The 21,782-nt window shown below is 45.9% G+C and overlaps 1 protein-coding gene across 1 annotated transcript in view; it reads left to right on the top strand.

Moving 5' to 3' along the window:
- The window catches only part of GTF3C5 (general transcription factor IIIC subunit 5), a 47,917-nt gene that overhangs the window by 6,312 nt on the left and 19,823 nt on the right, over positions 1 to 21,782 (top strand). The window contains exons 4-7 of the mRNA XM_068248825.1: positions 3,630 to 3,825; positions 9,868 to 9,972; positions 13,734 to 13,848; positions 18,589 to 18,669. Of these exons, the coding sequence (XP_068104926.1) occupies positions 3,630 to 3,825; positions 9,868 to 9,972; positions 13,734 to 13,848; positions 18,589 to 18,669 (497 nt within the window). The remainder of the gene's footprint in view (positions 1 to 3,629; positions 3,826 to 9,867; positions 9,973 to 13,733; positions 13,849 to 18,588; positions 18,670 to 21,782) is intronic.

The following is a 21,782-nucleotide window of genomic DNA, read 5'->3' on the forward strand; positions in this document are numbered from 1 at the left end:
ACTTGATGTTAGGCGGTCCAGGGCTGGGTCTTCATGTAGTTAAGGCAAATTCTAAAATCTTGTTGACTTTCTTGAGTCCCTTAAAAAAAATTGTAAAAAATCCTGAAAAGGGGCATTGCGTAAGGCATACGTCTGTAAATACATAAAAGTAATCCCAAATCGTTCCCTGAGCAATCAACCATTTGTAACACATTACTGATTCTTTGCCCCAAAAGAGTAGAGATGGTCAATGGGATGCTAGTAATTCTAGCTTGGGCAGCACGGTGGCGTAGTGGTTAGCTCTCTCACACCTTGCAGCGCTGGGTTCCTGGTTCAAATACCTTGCCAGGACACTATCTGCAAGGAGTTTGTTTGTTCTCCCCGTGCCTGCGTGGGTTTCCTCCGGCGCTCCAGTTTCTTCCCACATCCCAAAAACTTACAGATAAGTTAATTGGTTTCCCCCTAAATTAGCCCTAGTCTACGATACATACACAATACATACATAGACATATGACTATGGCAGGGATTAGATTGTGAGCCCCAAGACAATATACTCTGTACAGCGCTGCGGAAGATGTCAGCGCTATATATAATAGATGAGAATCTTAGTATTTTTTCTTGGCTGTCTTCAGTTTTACTTTAAATCTATCACTTTTATTTGTGCCATTGTGTGAGTATTGTGTTGTAATATGTACGAACAGAGGCGCCAAGCAGAGTAAAACAATGTTCTAAAAATGATAAAAAGAGGGAAGTCGAGGTGGACTTACCTCCCTCTGGTAGTGGACATATACTCAAATGCAGAGTAAAAAATATACAATTTATTCACAGCTCCATAAAATCGCAACGCATTTCGCGGTCAACAGTCCCGCTTCATCAGGCAGTACAGGAGCATATAAAACTGGTTCAGGTCCATAAAGCGTGTGAGCGCCTCTGTCGCGTGTGTGAGTATGCTAGAGATGATTTTTCTTTACACATTTTATTGTAAATTGGAGGTTGTATCATCCGTCCAGCAATTTGTGTAACAACGATAGTGCCACTTTAATTATCGGGTGCCAAGCTAGAGCTGAGATGACGGCATGGAAACTTGAGTGGTGGGTTTGGCCATGACTGTGCATCACGAGTGAGTTACGGTGAAGGGACTGGAAAGTTTGCGTAACCTCACGCTTCCTGGCAGGATTTCGATGGATGGCTGCCATATTTACTTTCCTATTATCTAGTTAAAGCTGTCGGCGCAGCTGAGGTTTTCTCACCATTATTACCAGACACAGATGCGTAAGCATTGAATGGCTTATCGGCTACTTTGTGATTCTGTTGAAGGACAGGTCTTTGTAGGCTTCATCCTAGAGGATGGAGAGCATGAACTCTTTAAACCATCCCAGAACCTTGCTGTTCTCATTGAAGATTCTATGTAAACATCTGGCCTTCACGTAGCTTCCATCAAAAGTCTTTGTGATGGAAAATGGCAGACTGGAGTAGGGCCGGTGATAGCCACAGTGGGACCACAGGCAAATATTGAATAGGGTCCCCCTTACCTGTAACGCCACCCTTCTTCTCCAGAAGCCACTTTTGCCCCATTACTCCTGACTCCCTCCCCCCCCAGATAGTATTGGGTGTTCCCCCAAGGCCCAGAGCTGGCTGTTAGGGAAACCACCCACAGTACTCATTTCAAGCTCATAGTGGTCCCCTGCAGAGTATTGGCAGCAGAGTGAACTCACCTGTCCAGGCGGCGTGCTCCGCCATCAGTTTGCGTGCTTCCATGTTCATCCAAAGTAATAGAAACACCGCTGCACTTACTCTCCCCGCATTGAGGTGCAGGATTCAGACAGCCATGCCAGAGGAGAAAGAAATATCTGCACTCTCCGACGGACACGTTTCGGACGTCAACGTCCTTACTGTAGGCTATGAGTAAGGACGTTGTTGTCCGAAACATGTCAGCCTTTTACTTCTGTCTTGTGGTTGCTCAATAAAATCGTTTGGGTGCCACCCGTCGGAAAGTGCAGATACTCCTTTTTCTTCTTCCATGTTCATCCTTGCAGGTGGCTCTTTGCAGTGTATGGGTAACATGCTGCCAGATCACAGTGAATAGGTGCCTGCAAGGATGGAGACAGAAGCACACAGACTGATTGCGGAGTGCTACAGCAAGACAGGTGAGTTCACTATCCTGTGAAAACTCTGCTGGGGCCCTGAGGACCAGTATTAACTTGGGGGGGTGGGGGAGGGGAGGCCTGGGGGGGCCCGTTTGCCAGCTCTGGGGCCCTGGGCAATTGTGCAGTTTTCCTCTGGAAGTGCTGGCTCTGGACAGGAGTATCAAAGATTGCCCCTGGTAAGTGGATTAGTAGAGGTATTGTAAAGTAGTAATAAAGGTTCTGGCTCTGTGTAGCCAATTAGGCCTGTAGTAAAGTGGAATTATACTGTACTCCCAAAACTAAAATCTCAGTGTCTACTCTTAGGTACATTAAAGAAAACATTTGAAAACATTCTCAAGCATTTGCGGTGTGTGTAAACATTTGCTTTCATTGCAGAAACCAGTACAGGCTTGCTTATCTCTGGCTAATTGGCAAAGGTAATCATTGCTAGCCAGGAGACACTCTCTGCTTTTGTCATGATGCTGCTCCCTCTTTCCTCCCTCTGCTGAATAGACTCATCGCCCTGGCAACAGCTGAGTCCACTTCAGCAGAAAAGGAGGGGAGCAGAGTGAAGACACAGGCAGAGAGTGTCTCCTGGCAAAGAGAAGCCAGTTATTGTCAGTGCTTATGCTTTAAGTCCCATATAATGGTAAACTGCCGAAAGCAAAAAAAACTACCGGCTAAGTTGAAGACTTGTGGGATTCTGTAGTTCTTACTTAAGTTCACCTGAGACAAAGGTCTTCTCAGATTCCATACTCACCTGGGGCTTCCTCCAGCCCTCTTGAGGCCGATAGTCCCTCCCCGTCTCCCCAGGCCACTCCTGTCCCCTGCAGGACGGCCCGGTACTCTGTCCGAGCCATGCTTTGTTGCGATTCCGCGGTTCGTGGGAGTAGCTGGGCTGCACATGTGTGATGAGGCGCGACTCGGACAAAGTATCAGGCCATTCAGTGGGAGAGAGGAGCAGCCTGAAGGGGGCTGGAGGAAGCCCCAGGTGAGTATAAAACCTGAGAGGAATTTTCTCTCATGTTCACTTTAACTGAAGTGGCAGCGCGGTGGTGTAGTGGTTAGCGCTCTCGCCTTGCAGCGCTGGGTCCCCGGTTCGAATCCCAGCCGGGTCACTATCTGCAAGGAGTTTGTATGTTCTCCCCGTGTCTGCGCGGGTTTCCTCCGGGCACTCCGGTTTCCTCCCACACCCCAAAAACATACTGATAAGTTAATTGGCTCCCCCCTAAAATCGGCCCTAGACTACGATATATACACTACACGACACATACATAGACATATGACTATGGTAGGGATTAGATTGTGAGCTCCTCTGAGGGACAGTTAGTGACAAGACAATATACTCTGTACAGCGCTGCGTAAGATGTCGGCGCTATATAAATACTAAATAATAATAATAATAAAGTGCAGCCATGATGATCTTTACTGTTTATTTTCATCGAGGACATTGTGTGGAGGTATTGCATTGCTTCGTATTGGTGATGGCTCCGTAATACACTCTTTCCTTGCTTGCTTTCACAGAGACGGGTACCAGCCGCCACACTTATCCAGCGAGAATCTGATTGGCCTGAGCAGGGCTCGCAGGCCTCACAACGCCATCTTTGTTAACTTTGAAGACGGAGATGTGCCTAGCGAGCCGCATCCGGCCGCGGTCAAGAACTGGAGGAAACTGTGTACCAACCCCATAGAGAGTGGCATGGAACAGGATATGAAGAAGGTAATGGCGGATTTCTTTGTACTGACCAGTCAGATCAGCCTTTGGCTTTGGTGGAATTCCTAAAGCTGGCCATACATCTAGCGATGCTGTGGCCCAATCGACCATCCAATGCGCTAGTTTTAGCGAATCGGATGAAAATCTGTGCTGCAACAAGCACACCTGTTCAATGATCTGACCAATTGCAGGCTGAAATCGGTTGAATAAATCCATTGAGCGTGCTGGAAAGATCTCGGGCTGACACAGTTGATCAGGTGTGCAACAGTGCAATGATCGATGAACACGACGGACCCTAGCTGCTGTAATCCCAACTGTAAAATGCGCCCCCCTCCTCCCCCCTTCAGTGCCCCTGCTGTGTAAAAAATAAATTTAAAAAAAGCTTACCTGCCCGGCCGTCATCCTAGTTACTGAGAGCCTTCATCACGGTGGCACCAAGTGCATATGTGGTGTGGTGAGCATTTTTACACCGGGGGAGGGGGATGGATTTAGTCTTAACAGCAGCAGAGGTGGCGTCACGAGGCTGATCATGCTGAAATAGATTGGGAATCGGCATGTGGCGTTCGAGCAGCCAACAGATCCCTCTCTGATCAGATTCTGAGAGAGATCTTTCTCTTGGTCGATCTACCCATCATCGCTAGATGTATGGGCACCGTAACAGAATTTAATCTTGCGCTTGGATAAAGAAAGGAAGGACTAGAACCAAGTGTGGTTTTTATCTCTGCCAGTGTCCTTGTTGAGGAAATCTGCCTTTCAGTGTTTGTAAGAACCAGAAGTAAGGTATGTGAGAAAACGCAGAAAAGCCGCCGCGTGTACCAACAGCAAGGCAGCTGATTCCGCGTCCAACGCGGGGGTCTCTAGTGACATGGCAGGACGCAGAAAAGCCGCCGCATGTAACGACAGTAAGGCGGCTGGTTCCGCGTCCAGCGCGGCGGTTTGCACGCAGCAGCGTGCAGCTAGTGTGGCTGAGCCTGTTAGTACACACAGGTTTAGGAATACGCGCGCACGCGCTGAGAGGCAGAACTTTTATGACAGCCAAGAGGGGACCAGCCAGCTGGCGCCAGAGCAGGTTTCTATTGGTCCATCACTTAGAGGTGGCGCCAGAGAGCGCTACACTATATATAGTTGCTGCTGGCCAGTCACAAGTTGTCTGCCGTTGCGAACACTACGTGGAAGCACTCAGACCTTAGTCAGATCCTGCAGTGTGTTTGAACCTGGTGGACCTGGGAATTCACACTGAGCCAGATTACTTGTATTGTATTCTGTTTATGCTTAGACCAGTTCCAGGGTGTAGAGACCACGGACCTCACACCCAGACTAGGGAACCTGTGTTATCAATCTGTTTATGCTTAGACCAGTTCCAGGGTGTAGACCATGGACCTCACACCCAGACTAGGAAACCTGTGTTATCAATCTGTTTATGCTTAGACTAGTTCCAGGGTGTAGAGACCACAGACCTCACACCCAGACTAGGGAACTTGTGTTACCATTCTGTTATACATCAGACTAGTTCCGGGGTGTAGAGACCAAGGACCTCACACCCAGACAAGGCATTGTTTGATATCTTTTATGACTTATGCTTTCCTGACTACTCTGATCTCTGATTCGGTACCTCGCACATCTGATACTCTGTTGCCAAACCCTGCTTGCCTTGGATACCGAATCAGCCTTCTGTCAGCCTTGTGTTGCCGACCTGACCGTGTGTTGCCGACCTGGCTTTCCCGACCTCGAGAGCTATCTCTACTATTAAGAGATAGTTTCCAGATCACTCAGTGACATTTGTCTTTATTGTCACTCACTCTCTGGACCTTCCTTCTTCCAGCCTGACTCCGCCCCTTGGGGAGTCCCAGGCTACTGGAAGGTTTCCTTATTTTTAGAGCAGTATTGCCCATACTGTCTCTAATTTCCTGTGCCATACTCAAAGTACTACCGTTACACCAAACACTCATTATCCTGGTGTCCAGAGGTTAGCAATATATCTGTATTATCGGTGATTCTGCAGATCATCAATAATCAGATTCTCTCTGCGTGCTGACACCAATCGTTACAAGGTGATCTCAGCACTGGGGTAACAAAGGTGAAAGCGCTTTTGTTGCCATAGTTGAAACGGTTGGGTGCAATTCTCTATCTGTCTGTCTTTCTTTCTTCCATGAGTGTATAAGGTAGGGATGGTCAATGAGATGCAAATAATTTCGAGTTGATGCAGGATTATGCAAATTTTGTATATCCATTTACGCAGCTGGAAAAATGGACCAATCACATTTTACCTCAGCAGGATTTGAACGGTTCATTTTCATGCTGCCTAAATTTGCATACAACATTTGCATGATGCTGCATCAACTCCGAAATTATTTGCATCTTGTCGATCATCATCCCCAGTGTAGGGTTGAGTCCTACACCTGTTTCCGTGTCTTTTCTGTTACAGTATAGTTGTATGTAGCATGACGCCTAAACGCAAATATACTAAGACGCCATACTGTGAGAACGACTATGTGGTGTTTGAGGCTCCTCTTTGTGTTGTGCAGGGTCCCTGGGAAATATTATGTTATGTTAAAAACCCGCTAGAAATTTTGAAACAGAAAAGGGTTAAAACTTCTGTCCAGTATCAAATGCAAGTTAAAAGGGTGTGGCACACTCCTATACATATATGTTCACATACATGTATAACACAGGCAAAAAATGTCCTCACCACCGCTGAGTGACCTCTAGATCCTGATGCTGGACGTGTGATCGGCAAATGATGTAGAAAGAATACATCCATAAACTGTACATTCAAGGAAAGAAGGCGTGCACCATCCGTCCTGTAGCAATAAGATAACAGAGGCGCCAAAAGGATAAAAGCTTAAAAACCAATTTGGTAATGGAGGAGGCAGTGGTGGACTTACCTCCTCCAAGCAGAACACACGACTGTAGAATTTCAGTCAAAAAACTTTTATTGGGTACTCCATCCGTCCTGTGTCCAATGTGGTTTATTGCATCATATCCAGATCATCACCAGTTCCTGTGGAGGTGCATCGGACTTGCATACATTGAGCAAGGAATATGACCATATATAGCACCACACCATCAATTTGAAAAGGTATAACAACAACAATGGATGCTGAATATATTGTGATAGGATGCTGGGACCCTGACAGCATGGGTGTCAGGGTCATGGATCCCCCACTCTTGACAAAGCGGCGTGACTGCCGCGATAGCGGTAGAGCCGTCTACCAGGGATCTCCTCCTCATTCCTGGGCACCTTCTTGGTCATACCATACCTGGGTCACGTAAGCCTCTTCCTTCTTTTTCGCCACCCATGCTGTCAGGGTCCCAGCATCCTATCACACTATATTCAGCATCCATTGGTTGTCACTGGGCTGATCTTCCTTGTTTTTGCTAGCATGACATGCACTTTTTTTCTCCACAGGTTGCTCTGTTATTTACATGTTGTCTGAGTTTGTTTCTCATGGTTGTTCACTTTCTTATGCACTTTGATATTATGGCTTACTGAACCCGGGTTCAATCCCTGTGGCAGCTCTTACTTTGAGCTGCCCAGGTGATATATATGTTTGCTATTATAGCTGTTACTGTGATATTTACCAGAGATATGAGGTGCCCTCTTGGTTTTTAGATGTTTTTAACCTTTCTTCTATGGTGCTTTATTACATATATTTAAATAAATTGTTATACCTTTTCAAATTGATGGTGTGGTGCTATATATGGTCATATTCCTTGCTCTATGTTACTGCTCTTTGTGACTAAGCACACACTTATTTTTCACAGTGTTGCTGGAACATTTTTCTGGACTTACATACATTCTTATTGTTGTCCTATGGCTGTGGAGGTGCATCGGACTTGCATACATTCTTATTGTTGTCCTATGGCTGTGGAGGTGCATCGGACTTGCATACATTCTTATTGTTGTCCTATGGCTGTGGAGGTGCATCGGACTTGCATACATTCTTATTGTTGTCCTATGCCTGTGGAGGTGCATCGGACTTGCATACATTCTTATTGTTGTCCTATGGCTGTGGAGGTGCATCGGACTTGCATACATTCTTATTGTTGTCCTATGGCTGTGGAGGTGCATCGGACTTGCATACATTCTTATTGTTGTCCTATGGCTGTGGAGGTGCATCGGACTTGCATACATTCTTATTGTTGTACTATGGCTGTGGAGGTGCATCGGACTTGCATACATTCTTATTGTTGTCCTATGGCTGTGGAGGTGCATCGGACTTGCATACATTCTTATTGTTGTCCTATGGCTGTGGAGGTGCATCGGACTTGCATACATTCTTATTGTTGTCCTATGGCTGTGGAGGTGCATCGGACTTGCATACATTCTTATTGTTGTCCTATGCCTGTGGAGGTGCATCGGACTTGCATACATTCTTATTGTTGTCCTATGGCTGTGGAGGTGCATCGGACTTGCATACATTCTTATTGTTGTCCTATGGCTGTGGAGGTGCATCGGACTTGCATACATTCTTATTGTTGTCCTATGGCTGTGGAGGTGCATCGGACTTGCATACATTCTTATTGTTGTCCTATGGCTGTGGAGGTGCATCGGACTTGCATACATTCTTATTGTTGTCCTATGGCTGTGGAGGTGCATCGGACTTGCATACATTCTTATTGTTGTCCTATGGCTGTGGAGGTGCATCGGACTTGCATACATTCTTATTGTTGTCCTATGGCTGTGGAGGTGCATCGGACTTGCATACATTCTTATTGTTGTCCTATGGCTGTGGAGGTGCATCGGACTTGCATACATTCTTATTGTTGTCCTATGGCTGTGGAGGTGCATCGGACTTGCATACATTCTTATTGTTGTCCTATGGCTGTGGAGGTGCATCGGACTTGCATACATTCTTATTGTTGTCCTATGGCTGTGGAGGTGCATCGGACTTGCATACATTCTTATTGTTGTCCTATGGCTGTGGAGGTGCATCGGACTTGCATACATTCTTATTGTTGTCCTATGGCTGTGGAGGTGCATCGGACTTGCATACATTCTTATTGTTGTCCTATGCCTGTGGAGGTGCATCGGACTTGCATACATTCTTATTGTTGTCCTATGGCTGTGGAGGTGCATCGGACTTGCATACATTCTTATTGTTGTCCTATGGCTGTGGAGGTGCATCGGACTTGCATACATTCTTATTGTTGTCCTATGGCTGTGGAGGTGCATCGGACTTGCATACATTCTTATTGTTGTCCTATGGCTGTGGAGGTGCATCGGACTTGCATACATTCTTATTGTTGTCCTATGGCTGTGGAGGTGCATCGGACTTGCATACATTCTTATTGTTGTCCTATGGCTGTGGAGGTGCATCGGACTTGCATACATTCTTATTGTTGTCCTATGGCTGTGGAGGTGCATCGGACTTGCATACATTCTTATTGTTGTCCTATGGCTGTGGAGGTGCATCGGACTTGCATACATTCTTATTGTTGTCCTATGGCTGTGGAGGTGCATCGGACTTGCATACATTCTTATTGTTGTCCTATGGCTGTGGAGGTGCATCGGACTTGCATATATTCTTATTGTTGTCCTATGGCTGTGGAGGTGCATCGGACTTGCATACATTCTTATTGTTGTCCTATGGCTGTGGAGGTGCATCGGACTTGCATACATTCTTATTGTTGTCCTATGGCTGTGGAGGTGCATCGGACTTACATACATTCTTATTGTTGTCCTATGGCTGTGGAGGTGCATCGGACTTGCATACATTCTTATTGTTGTCCTATGGCTGTGGAGGTGCATCGGACTTGCATACATTCTTATTGTTGTCCTATGGCTGTGGAGGTGCATCGGACTTGCATACATTCTTATTGTTGTCCTATGGCTGTGGAGGTGCATCGGACTTGCATACATTCTTATTGTTGTCCTATGGCTGTGGAGGTGGGGTGTCGGGGACTGGGGTAGGACAAGCGACAGCCGTTTCGCGCCCTGCTGGATGCTTGGGCACGCTGCATTCCACTGTGTGCTTTAGTTTGGATTTCAGCCTGCCCATACTGTCTCATTTTTGTAATACACCAAATAATTAATTTTTTTTTCAGCTTTTTACTATTCGGCCAATCTGGTCCCGGAATGCGATTAAGGCCAACATCAGCGTTCATCCAGACAAGCTGAAACTGCTGCTACCCTATGTGGCCTACTACATGGTGAGTAGTCCTGCTAGCTGTAGACTCCAGGATTTGAGTGTGGGCTCAATCATGTAAATTATTTAGTCAGCATTTGCTATTGTAAAATGTTTCCTCACTCCAATTTACGTTCTGTCATTTATCACAGCTGGTTGGCATCTTACGTTTTGGTTTGACCACAAAGTCTGATCAAATAGGGCGGATGTTGTTCCAGTAGCCCTTCTGGCACCCACAGGGTTAATATCTTCTATGCAAAGCTGATATCAACCTCTGTAGCGATGTTACAAAAAGCATAGTATATGTAATAATAAAATCTTCCAGAAGTGTGGAACCTTCTTAGCCTTTGATAAGGTCATTAAAGTTCAATTTATTTATTAATGACCTAGTAGATGCAGTAGTGAGCAATGTTGCTATTTTTGCAGATGATACAAAATTGTGCAGAATCATTAACTCTCAGGAAGATAGTGTCATATTGCAACAGGATCTGGATAGGATGGCTATATGGGCACATACATGGCAGATGAAATTCAATGTTGACAAATGTAAGGTCATGCATTTTAGACGTACTAATGGTCTAGCACCATACAAAATAAATGGGATACAGTTGGGGACATCAAACTTGGAGAAGGACTTAGGAGTACTCATTGACAACAAGTTAAATAATCGTACTCAATGCCAAGCAGCTGCAGCTAAAGCTAACAAAATTTTGGGATGCATTAAAAGGGAAATAAAAACTCGAGATGCTAGCATAATATTGCCCCTGTTTAACTCTCTAGTAAGGCCACATCTGGAATATGGAATTCAGTTCTGGGCACCACATTACAAAAAAGATATTGCAGTTTTAGAGCAGGTGCAGAGACGAGCAACAAAATTGATGCGTGGGATGGAAGGTCTTACTTATCGAGAAAGGTTAGATAAACTGGGTTTATTTAGTCTAGAGAAAAGACGCCTTAGAGGGGATCTAATTAACATGTATAAATACATCAGAGGGCAATATAATACCTTGGCGGATGAGCTTTTTGTCCCTAGGCCTTCTCAAAGGACTAGAGGACATGATCTGCGCATGGAGGAAAAATGTTTTAGCCATTTATTTAGGAAAGGGTTCTTTACAGTAAGAGTGATTAAGATGTGGAATGCATTGCCACAGGAAGTCGTTATGGCAAACTCTATACCTGCATTTAAAGGGGGCTTAGATGCTTTCCTTGCATTGAAAGACATCCATGGCTACAATTACTAGGTAATGCCTAATGATGTTGATCCAGGGATTTTATCTGATTGCCATCTGGAGTCGGGAAGGAATTTTTCCCTTTAGGGGCTAATTGGACCATGCCTTGTAAGGGTTTTTTCGCCTTCCTCTGGATCAACAGGGATATGTGAGGGAGCAGGCTGGTGTTGTACTTTATACTGGTTGAACTCGATGGACGTATGTCTTTTTTCAACCAAAATAACTATGTAACTATATGTAACTATGAAACTGGTGGTGTTTGCAGCATCAGATGGGAGGACACTGAAGGACACAGAGCAACAGTGATAACGCCTTCAGAATGTGCATCCTTTATGACCCAATTGGCCATACTACTGCTATTAATAACTGTTTCTTTTATTGTGGGGAATGCATTTCTTAAGAAAGCTTTTTACTAGCGTAGGCTTTTATTATTATGGGTTAAAACAAAATCACTCTTGCTCCTTATAAATTGCTTCAAGGCACTTTATTGACTTGAAGAAGCGGGCCAGCACCCGTGAAACGCGTTGCCCTTACGTGCTTGAATGAATAAACATTTTTTCCAATACTATTGGTATGTTCTTCTTAAAGGACTTCCAATGCAACACAAATTAAACAGATTTTACTCACCTGGGGCTTTTTCCAGCCCAGAGCAGACGTCTTGTGCCCTCACCACAGCCCCGGTCCTCCGCATTGTCCCGCTGGCCGCCAGTAAAGATAGCGACTGCCGGCGGGTCTTCTACGCCTGCGTGGGCATTCCTTCCCCTTGCGTTCACGACGTCTAGCGTGTACTGCGCCAGTAGTTTAGCTTGGGAAGAAATGGTTTTTATGTATGGGTGGAGAACCCTTCTGGTTTGTACATCATTGGCCTTAATTCACAAAGGGCTGTTCGATATAAAAAAAATAATAATATTTTCGGTAAAATATCACATTCGGTATTTAGACTTTTCTTCCAAACTCACAATGTTTTTAAAGAGGAGCTGTCAGCCATACAATCTTAGAAAAAAAGCACATATAAGTAAATAAATACTTTCTCTACTTACTTAACATATGTATTGCACTGTCCACATTTTGATTTTAGTGATTTTTCTACAGTAGAAAAAGAGAAAATCCTTATTAGCATTTCCCATTTTAACTGTGACTATCCTGATGTCATTTCCTCCCTTACTCTCCTCTGCCTGATTGTGTATGCATTTCCCACACTCTACTATAGAAATTGTGTTGTCTCAGCATGAGAGATATTGGCCAATCAGAGAGGAACAGAGGTGTGGGAGGGAAAAACAGGAGGGAAAGAGGCTTCAGCCAATCAGGCTGCATTAGTTAAGTTTGAGGGGAAAGTAGAGAAGCCAAAAAGGACAACCCAGCATGCCCTGCAACTTCCTTTTTTGTGTACCATATTTCCTGTGTACCAAATAAGAGTCAGATAAACCGGGGAATGATCATTTATCAACAAGAAAAAAAGCCTCTTTCAATGTCTCCTTTTCCTGCTCTGCCACTGTTATGTCCCCGCCTACCAGTGTATCAGATCAAATGGGATTAGAAGCAAGAGGGGGAGGCTCTTCCTATTGGCTCTCTGTTTTCAGCTCTCTGCTGTCTGCCAGTGCTATTGCATTTGAATTGACATTTACTGACGTGTGTTGAGGTAATTACCACACAAGTTAGTAATTCACCTCACTGGTTGTTGATTTCAGATTCCCATGTGGTAACAGCCTTAGAGGTTGATGTAGCTACAGCAGCACAGCTTTATGACAGCAAAGTGTGTTATAATCCCCTGCACACACGCTATGCAGCCAAAGCGTATGCAGTTAAATTATGCTCTGCTCAAATAGTTTAAAGAGCGCTTTGTTATACTTAAGGAGTGCTCCACTCAACCCGGCCGGAGCCTGGCGGGTCCGGTAGCTTCAAAGTACGATATTCCTGCACTTTGTTTGGCCCAATAGCCTGACTGTCAAGCCACTTGGCTTCTTGGAAATACAAGTTAGTTCCCTTAAAGAGAAACCCCGACCAAGAATTGAACTTTATCCCAATCAGTAGCCGATACCCCCTTTTACATGAGAAATCTATTCCTTTTCACAAACGGACCATCAGGGGGCGCTGTATGGCTGATATTGTGGTGAAACCCCTCCCCCAAAGAAATTCTGAGTACGTACTCTTGGCAGTTTCCTGTCTGTGAACCCTGTTACATTGTGGGAAATAGCTGTTTACAGTTGTTTCCAACTGCCAAAACAGCAAGCAGCAGCTACTTCACCTGCCAGCAGTAAAAATGTAACCATGTGATAAAGGTCAGAATGTAAATCAGGGAGAGGAAAGATCTTGCAATGAGCAAACCCTGACTAAATCATTTATACATAATTATTGTAAAAATGAAGCACTTTTTTATTACATTATTTTCACTGGAGTTGCGTTAAAGTCCTCAGGGTTTTTGGCTGGCTTTATCTAAGGATCACACCAAAATTTAGTTGCAGCTGTGAAGAACAGATATTTATCCTCTGTACCAGGTCTGTATACCGTGACTGCCTTTTGGTGACGTTTCATCTTTTGACTTTTGTCCTCGTTGTAGCTGACAGGCCCATGGAGGAGTCTGTGGGTGAGATTTGGCTACGACCCCAGGAAAAACCCAGAAGCTAAAATCTACCAAGTGCTGGATTTCCGGATCCGCTGTGGGATGAAATATGGTAATTACTTTAAGAGCCAACTCCACCCAAAATGCAATCCTGTTTATAGTAATTAAAGTGGACCCAAATTAAAAATACAAGATTTCAGGAATAAAATCTATTTTCTAAATTATAATAATAAATAGCAGCCTTTTTTCAGCTGCATGATGACAAATATAAAATATGTTACATTTATTGGAGGAACCCCTCCCTTCCTTTCATATTGCCGGGACCGAATCCAGCAAACTGATGGAGTAGATGGTGTCCAGCAAAGGAGGAATTGCTAATGGCTGCCACCTGTATAACCCTAGTTATGAAAAGAGGAGGGTGAAAAGCATGCACTGAAATGCTCATAGGCTTGAAGGAGTGTTTACTTATCTTTGTATGTGTCAGAGTTGTGCAACTAAATATTTTGAATCAAAAAAAATGTTTAGTTTGGGTCCGCTTTAAGGAGTATAACTGGAAGGTTTTTTTTTTTTGTTTGTTTTTGTTTTGTTTTTTTTCAGTCCGTGTTCCTGTTGGGTGGACTTTCATCACTTCCCTTGTGACATGCCTTCATCAGAGGGACGCAAAAGTGAGTGAAATCCACCCAACGGGAACAGAAATAAAGTTCTGACAGTGCTTTCCCAAAAACATGTTTTCTTTAGATTAGCTTAAAAGTACACCCTGCTTCAGAAGCATGATAGTCATGTAAGAGAGCTGTAGAGTAGAGAAGGTAAACCTTATGAAAAAACCACAGAGATACCGGGAGCCCGGATTGTGTGATACATTCACAGATGGTGTGGGAAAATATAATTCAAGGCTGTGGTACTCACAAGAGTGGGTTGCAAGCCAGGGCAACCATCCAACCAATATTTTTGGTGAATAACCATCTCCAGGCCAGTACAAACAAGACCTGTATGTCGGTGACTCTCTAGAAAACAGGACCAGGAACCCAAAGGCTCAAGGAGGTTGGGGGGGGGGGGGGGGGGGTTATGAAACCACAAAGGATGAGAGGCCCCCAGAAAGGACTCAATATTTAGAATGGTAAAATTAGGAAATTGAGGTAGCTTACTTCATAGAGGACACCACTTACGGTACAGGACAAAACGTTTCATAGCACAAGCCTTTGTGCTATAAAATTTTTTGCTCAGTGCCGTAAGTGGTGTCCTCTTTGAGGTAAGCTACCTCAATTTCTTAATTTTAAATATTTTATCGTTTTTGAGGGGGCCTCTCATCCTTTGTGATATACGGGAGCTACCTGCATGAATAAAAGTTCAAATTAACGTCTGTCATGTTTCTGTACAAAAAGGTATAGCCAATTTAGCTTTAATGGAAGCTTTCTGTTTACAGTACAAACTGGTGATTAAAAACTGCTTCTGTAGAGCCGAACCCCTCACTTCAGGTGGCTTTTCAGTCTGAAGTAAAAGAAGATAACAGAAATGGGTCACATTATTAAAGAGAACTCGGGGGAGAGGGGGGCAGATGAAACACAGAAGCATGTTCTCTGCCTCATGACATGCCTCTGTGTCCCCACACCGACGCTTTCTGCCCACACCACCGCCGCGCTATGGCCTTTGAGAAGGTGACAAATAATTTTGCCAATTTCGGAGGTTAACATGGGGGAGAGGGATTCCCTGTTCAAAACGCCCCTCAGGGGCATTCCTGCAGGGTTTCCAGAGCTGCCGTTGGTCAGCTCTCTCCCTGTTTTGCCTCCTGCCACTCCCTGCATGCTGTGAATGAGAGAATGAATCTCTCTTTCCAGCGTCGTGAACCAGAAGTCAAGAAAGTGTAAGTGGGTCAGTGCGGTGGAGATGTGGGGCCAGTGGTACAATTTTTGTATGTTTTTAGACCCTTAAACTAGGAAAAAAATCAGGCTGCTAGAGATATCTGCAGCGGGCTGCACTTACTCGCCTCCCACGGATCCAGCGCTGCAATTCTCCCTGTGTCCTCAGGGTGGCGCTGTGACCCTGTAGTGAGATCTCTGTCATCATGAGGACAACAGGCGATCTCACTAGAGGGATGCAGAGCTTTTGAGGACAGGTAGGAGAATGGTTCACAGCGTCTGGATCCCGGGGGAGGTGAGTTAAAACGCCCGCTGCGCGCTATACTCTGCACAGAGCTTCTGGCAGATACCACGAGTCAGGTTTGGGGTTACCGCTCTTAGCTGCGGTTTTCCGCCCCGAGCCTGCCTCAGGGTTACCGCCAAGAAGATTAAAGCGTACCTGAACTGAAATAAAAGAAACAACTAGATACTTACCCCAGTAGAAGAATGCCTCAGGATAGTCCAGAGGCTTCCCCAGTCTTCTTGCACCCTCTGTTCCTGTATTGTCGAGTATGTTGCCCGCAGCTATGTTCCCCCTCCGTGTATGAGTGTGGTTGCACTGTGCAGGCGCCGGTATCCTTGACACCTGTACAGAACCAGGAAGCTGCTCAGTCACAGCTTATTCCTCCTTGCACATGCAGCTTCGAGCTACTGCGTAGAGGCAAACTCTACTGGCGCCTGCATGGTGCGGCTACACTTGTATGTGGAGAGGAGAGCTGCACTGAAGAAGTTAGTCATGACTGGCACTGGATGGATCAAGGAGGATCGGAAAGCCTCGGGAGCATGTCCTTTTAGCTTTCACTGAAAAGATCCTCTGATTATGCACTCTCATCATAATCCTCAGTGTTATATTGCTCAGGCTGGCAGAATACTGAGGCTGGGTGTACGTGTTGCCTGCATGGTTCGGGACTCCTTGGGCCACAGTTCAGGGCCAAACCTGGTGACACATTCTGTTGCTATGGAGTGGGGAGGAGTGAAATGCTCAGCTCACGAAGCGGGGGCTAAGGAGGAGAATGGGGGAGGGGGTGGCCTTAGCCTGCGCTCCAGTGAAATGATCCAGCTCTCTCGGCCCCCGAACTGTTACTCGAGAGGTTACTGTCACCTGGGAGGTTGTCGCATTCCCTTGGGGGGAGACAACTTTTTGTGCATGTGTACGAACCTTAATTCATACAGATCATCATTAAAACAAACCTATGACTTTAAAATGAGTCTCATACTTACCTCAGTGGGGATCTTCTGGATCTTCCAGATGCTTCCTACATCCTACTCGAGACCACCGATCCAGCGCTGGGAACCTCTGGAATTCTGCGGCTGCTCTTCTGTCCCTAAACAAGTGTAGCCATATTGTGCAGGCATAGCACACCTCGCACCTGTGCAGTAGCATGGAGCCGCTCGGGGACAGCGGAAAGAAATGCTACTGCGCTGCATAGGGCGTCCTTTCGCTCTTGTTGACTGGGTTCAGGCGGTCGTAGCGCTGAATCGGTGGAGGGGGCAGGTGAAGCCTCTGGATTATCCCTCTACTGAAGAATGCATCTAAATGGGGAACTTTTTTCCCTTCAGGTTCCCTTTAAACATTAATTGTAATGTAACCAAGATGCAACTGCTTTTATTGCACAGATAACATACTGTGGGCCTAAAGCAGGTAGGACAATTATATAGGCAATGAGAATTTGGGAGGTAGGTTTTTTTATGCGTGCTACATTAGATTTAAGTTCCACCGTAATTGTAAAATCTCTGTGATTCCAATGAAGCATTACAATAGACAAAACAGCTTTACAGCTTTAGTTCAGCAGATCATGTGACTGTTTCTCTCTTGAACAGGGTACTGATCACATGACTGTGTTTCTCTCTTGAACAGGGTACTGATCACATGACTGTGTTTCTCTCTTGAACAGGGTACTGATCACATGACTGTGTTTCTCTCTTGAACAGGGTACTGATCACATGACTGTGTTTCTCTCTTGAACAGGGTACTGATCACATGACTGTGTCTCTCTCTTGAACAGGGTACTGATCACGTGACTGTGTGTGTCTCTCTCTTGAACAGGGTACTGATCACGTGACTGTGTGTGTCTCTCTCTTGGACAGGGTACTGATCATGTAACTGTGTTTCTCTCTTGGACAGGGTACTGATCACATGACTGTATTTCTCTCTTGAACAGAGCACTGACTAGGGATGATCAATGATATGCAAATACTTCCAAATGTATGCAAATTTGTATGCAAATATATGCAGTTGAAAATGGCCCAATCAATTTAAACCCAGGTTTAAAGGACTTACGAGGCCAGATTTGTAAAAAATACATTTAAAAAGTTAGATACCTGTGTGTGTTTGCAAGGCACGGAGGACGCCGTCCGCGCCCTCCGTGCCGTTCCGCCTGGTCGCCGCTGCTTAATATGCCCCCGAACGGTCCCCGACCGCGCGGCCCGGGTCGTGCTCCCCAGCCTGTACCAAGATGGCCGCCGGAGCTGGCCGCGGCTGCGCAGTCCGCATAGCCGCGAGTGCGGCTGCGCAGCTCTAAGGCCAACCCCCCAATCCACGTAACAGTAGCATGGATCGGGGAGTTGGCCTTAGAGCTGCGCAGCCGCACTCGCGGCTATGCGGACTGCGCAGCCGCGGCCAGCTCCGGCGGCCATCTTTGTGAAGGCTGGAGAGCCCGACCCGGGCCATGCGGTCGGGGGTCGTTCGGGGGCATATTAAGCAGCGGGGCCAGGCGGAACGGCACGGAGGGCGCGGACGGCGTCCTCCGTGCCTTGCAAACACACACAGGTATCTAACTTTTTTTATGTATTTTTTACAAATCTGGCCTCGTAAGTCCTTTAAATTGGTGGGCCATTTTTACGCTGCATATATTTGCATGCAAATTTACATACATTTGCATCAACTCTGAAACCTTTGCATATAATTAAGCATCGCTAGCACTGACCATGTGACTGTGTGTTTCTCTCTTGAACAGGGTACGCCCCGAATGAGATGCCTGTGAAAGCCAAGCGCAGCACGTACAACTACAGCCTGCCCATCACCTTGAAAAAACCAAGTGAGCTACGTCACTTTAACCTTTTGTTTGTTTACATTGATTTGTCTTCCTTGTGGTCAGTTTTGGTTCGCTATTGATACATTGTTTATTACTACTATTATTATTCTTATCAGTAGTAGTTGTTTTTCTGTAGCACCATAGCCTTCTCATAGCCTGTAGAACAGAGTGCAGAAGGTAAAGTATGAGTTTTAAATTCACTTGATCGTATTTAAAACAAACCCTAACTGAAACATAACTTATGAGATAATTAATTGTATGTATACTTTTAATGTTAATTAGACCTTTCTTGGAGTCTCATATTTTATTTTCAGTTTAAGGACTGAATTGAATTTCTAAGAGTGAATTATAGCCAGCAGCCATGTCAGTGTGATGTAAAATCTGCTTCATTCTGCTGCACAATAAACAAATAATAGTATTTTGAACTCTTCAGCATTAAACTATTTTCAGCAGTGTTTCCTCAGCCAAATAGAAGTGTTTTGGTTTCTGTTTATTTCACAGGAGAGCTGAGGCTGCATTGGATTGCTGTTCATCAGCCTTATTTGCATAGATAAAGGCACTGCTTTATTAACCCTTGAAATTAAAAGATAAATAAAGAGAAACCTTAAACAGTTTCCTGCTGGAACAAGTACTAGCACCATGTGCCCAGGAGAATTATCAACCTAGTTCATACATACAGTATGTCAATGCCTCTCTATGGTCCCTACTCTTAACCTCTTGACGACCAGCTAACGCCGATTGGCGTAAACTGGTCGTCTGCGGGTTTCCATGGCTTTCCATGTCCGTTCACAGAGGGTGTCTCCGTGAACAGCCGGAGAGCCGCCGATCGCGGCTCGCTGGCAAAATGTAAACACACGGGGAAGAAATCCCCGCTGTTTACATCATACGGCGCTGCTGCGCAGCAGCGCTGTAAGGCAGATCGGCGATACCCGGCCTCTGATTGGCCGGGGATCGCCGGCCTATGATAGGCTGAAGCCTATCCTTCAATGCGCAGGACGGATATCCGTCCTGCGCAGCTCACAGGGGGAGGGAGAGGGACGGAGCGCAGAGAACCCTGCGGAGGGGGGCTTTGAAGAGCCCCCCCCACAAAGCGCAGCAAGCCGGTGGCGATCAGACCCCCCCAGCAGGACATCCCCCTAGTGGGGAAAAAAGGGGGTAAGTCTGATCGCCCTGGCATAATCCTGATCTGTGCTGCGGGCTGGAGAGCCCACGCAGCACAGATCAGACAGAAATCCACTGGTCGTCAAGTGGTTAATGATAAAAGTTTTCCTATCAGGATATAAATGGCAGTACTCAAATGGATGGGTCACAGTCCTGGATCCACTTCAGGAATACTATTCCTTGCGTTGCCGGTGCTACGCCTCACTCAGGTCACCCCGCCCCCCCCCCCCCCCCCCCCGAGAGTCAAGGCATACAAACAGTGAAGAGGCGGCACACAAAAGGCTTGCTAATTAAAGCATGTATTGATGGTGGAGGAACACTACATGTTACGAACCTTCACGGTTCTTCATCAGGTGTGAAATGAACCCAATCACAACACCCACATTTATAATGACACAAAACCACACCCCTTGGATAGGGGGCGTGGTGGTCACTACCTAGACATAGGCCACTCCTCTCTCTCACAGCTACAAGCACATTAAATATATTCATTTTAATCTTCCAATTATTAAATAGATCAAATATAAATACATATACAAAACTACAAAGAAATTTTTTTAAACGTTTTTTTCAAAAATACTGTCATCATAAGCGCAATCCTCCAAGGGCTACCCCTCTAATATATAATGTAACTGACCGTACTCCTAGGGCACTCCACTAGGGCTACCCGAGGACACCGACCTAAAAAAAGAAAGGTGAATAATGTAACAATGATCACTACCACTACAATCTGCTATTAACACCAATGACCTTAAAACACTTTATAACAAAATTACTAAAAAAACTTTATAGCAAAGGGCATCCCTAAGGGCCAATTTGTAAGAGCCAAAAGGATCTGCTCTACACCAGAGGATTATGTACTGGCTGGGCAAGAGTTGGTTGATAAATTTGTTACTAAGGGCTACCCACGGGACCATTTAGTTAAAATTCAGGAGGAGGTTAATCGGCTAGAGAGAGAGGACCTATTAACCTCGTGTGACACGGGGTAAGCCGCCGGAGGGTGCCGCTCAGGCCCTGCTGGGCCGATTTACATAATTTTTTTTTTGCTGGACGCAGCTAGCACTTTGCTAGCTGCGCCAGCACCCTGATCGCCGCCGCCGCGCGCCCGATCGCCTCTATCCGGTGCGGCGCGCGGCCCCCCCCCAGACCCCGAGCGCTGCCTGGCCAATCAGTGCCAGGCAGCGCCGAGGGGTGGATCGGGACTCCCAATGACGTCCCGATGTCGCTGACGTTGGTGACGTCATCCCGCCCCGTCGCCATGGCGACGGGGGAAGCCCTCCAGGAAATCCCGTTCTTTGAACGGGATTTCCTGATCGGAGATCGCCGAAGGCGATCGAAGAGGGCGGGGGGATGCCGCTGAGCAGCGGTTATCATGTAGCGAGCCCTCGGCTCGCTACATGATTAAAAAAAACTGCTGCGCTTCCCCCTGGCGGTATTTTTCATACCGCCAAGGGGGTTAAGAGGTAATAACAAAACAGGGGGCGAAGACAAGCGGATACCGTTTGTGATGCAATTTGGAAAGAACACCCCATTGGTTAAAAAGGTAGTCAGAAAGTTTTGGCCCGTACTCAGTAGTGACCAAGGGATAGGGGGCCTTTTTCAAGAACAACCTTTGTTTGCCCTCAAAAGAGGAAAAACAATTCAAAACACAGCGAGGAAGGTAGATCCGGCCACTAGCCCAGTTAGACAGAACCAACAGAGAAATGGTTCCTTTGCCTGTTGCAGTTGCAATGTGTGCTTGGCAATTGTGAGAGGCAATTCCATTTCCCATCCACACACGGGAAAGAGAGTGCAGATCAGAGGAAGGTACACTTGTGCCAGTACACACGTGGTTCATGGTTTAAAATGCTCGTGTGGTATGATGTATGTGGGCATGACCACACGGGTAGTACGTGTGCGAATTCAACAGCACAAGCGTTTTATTAGCAGGTTCCGGAAGGAAAAGAAAATTATGA

Source organism: Hyperolius riggenbachi, chromosome 8 (genome assembly GCF_040937935.1).
Source record: "Hyperolius riggenbachi isolate aHypRig1 chromosome 8, aHypRig1.pri, whole genome shotgun sequence".
NCBI lineage: Eukaryota > Metazoa > Chordata > Amphibia > Anura > Hyperoliidae > Hyperolius > Hyperolius riggenbachi.